The following is a 1,318-nucleotide window of genomic DNA, read 5'->3' as shown; positions in this document are numbered from 1 at the left end:
TTGACCCTGTCTCCCCACCCCCACACACACTCTCAGGCAGCACCTTCCAGTCCCTAACCCCTCCATTGACCCTGTCTCCCCCCTGCCACACACACACACTCTCAGGCAGCACCTTCCAAATCCTAACCTCTCAACTGACCCTGCCACCCCCACTGGAGATGAAATCCAGCTGAGGCCAAGCTTCTGTTTATATAGGTTTATCATTACCCCTCTGCCTCTGTCCATCCTTATCTATCCTTGCACAATGCTGAAGTCTTCTCCCAACCTCTCAGCTCCTGCACCTCTGATTAATTCCAGAAATCTATGCTCCTGTCTCCAGTGCCCTTCTCTCAGCTTCAGTCCAATCCATCAGGAGATCTTTCCAGTCCCAGCCTCCTGCAGTCCTGTAGAGGATCGTACCACAAATGTGCTGTCGACCCTCGCACTCTCACTGTCACTGTCTCACATGCACTACTACTGCCACTACTGCCCCTGGCTGTTATCGGTCTTCTCCTTTCCCCACCCCCACTCCCCCCTTACCTTGGGGGCCAGTTCCTGAGCTACAACTCCAACCCCCATCCCATGGTGATAGATCACACCTCTCGGTGACATTCCCACATCCTGTCACCCCCTTTCTCTGCCTTTTCTTGTCCTCGCCATCAGTGCAAAAAAGACAGTGTTGCAGCCCCCATCATTCTGTTTAAAAATGTCTTTTCTCTATCTCTCGTTGTCTGTAAATCTGTGACCCTTGTGCTCTCCCTCTCTCTCTGTGGGTCTCTCGTGCGCTCCCTTGCTTTCTCTCTGTGGGTTTCTCACACACTCTCTCGCCTTCTCTGTGGCTCTCGCACGCTCTCTCTATCTCTGTGGCTCTCGCGCGCACGCTCATGCTCTCCCTCTTGCACTGTCTTCCTTATTGTGGCTGTCTTGGGCTTATTCTCTCTCTCTCTCCGTGCCTCTTGCACTCTCATTCTCTCTCTCTCTCTGTGGCTCTCGCACTGTCTCCCTCTGGTTCTCGTGCTCTCTCTTTCTCCGTCTCTCTGTGTCTCAGGTATAAAGTCAGTACATCACCACTGAGCAAACAGTTGCCCACACTCATCCTGTTCCAGGGAGGCAAAGAGGTGATGAGGCGGCCCCTTATCGACAAGAAAGGCCGAGCTGTGTCCTGGACCTTCTCTGAGGTTAGTGGCTGAAACGTGTCAGAGTGTAAACCAGCCGCAGTAACCACAGTTAGATTCCAGTCCGTAACCCACACCGGGATATCTGTTATTCTGTATATAAACCACCCCGAATCTCTCGCTTAGATTCCAGTCTGTAACTCACACCGGGATATCTATTATTC

The 1,318-nt window shown here is 52.3% G+C and overlaps 1 protein-coding gene across 2 annotated transcripts in view; it reads left to right on the top strand.

Annotated features, from left to right (window-relative positions):
• Window positions 1–1,318, top strand: part of tmx2b (thioredoxin-related transmembrane protein 2b) — a 22,385-nt gene that overhangs the window by 6,663 nt on the left and 14,404 nt on the right. For both annotated transcript variants that reach the window (XR_007266196.1, XM_048620799.1), the window contains one exon: window positions 1,028–1,157. Coding sequence is in view for 1 of the 2 variants with exons in the window: in XM_048620799.1 (XP_048476756.1) it covers window positions 1,028–1,157 (130 nt within the window). In the remaining variant the exon portion in view is untranslated. The remainder of the gene's footprint in view (window positions 1–1,027; window positions 1,158–1,318) is intronic.

This window comes from Rhincodon typus, chromosome 48 (assembly GCF_021869965.1).
Source record: "Rhincodon typus isolate 14 chromosome 48, sRhiTyp1.1, whole genome shotgun sequence".
Classification (NCBI taxonomy): domain Eukaryota; kingdom Metazoa; phylum Chordata; class Chondrichthyes; order Orectolobiformes; family Rhincodontidae; genus Rhincodon; species Rhincodon typus.
The sequence above is the reverse complement of the archived record's forward strand: the minus strand, read 5'-3'. Positions and strand labels throughout refer to the sequence as shown.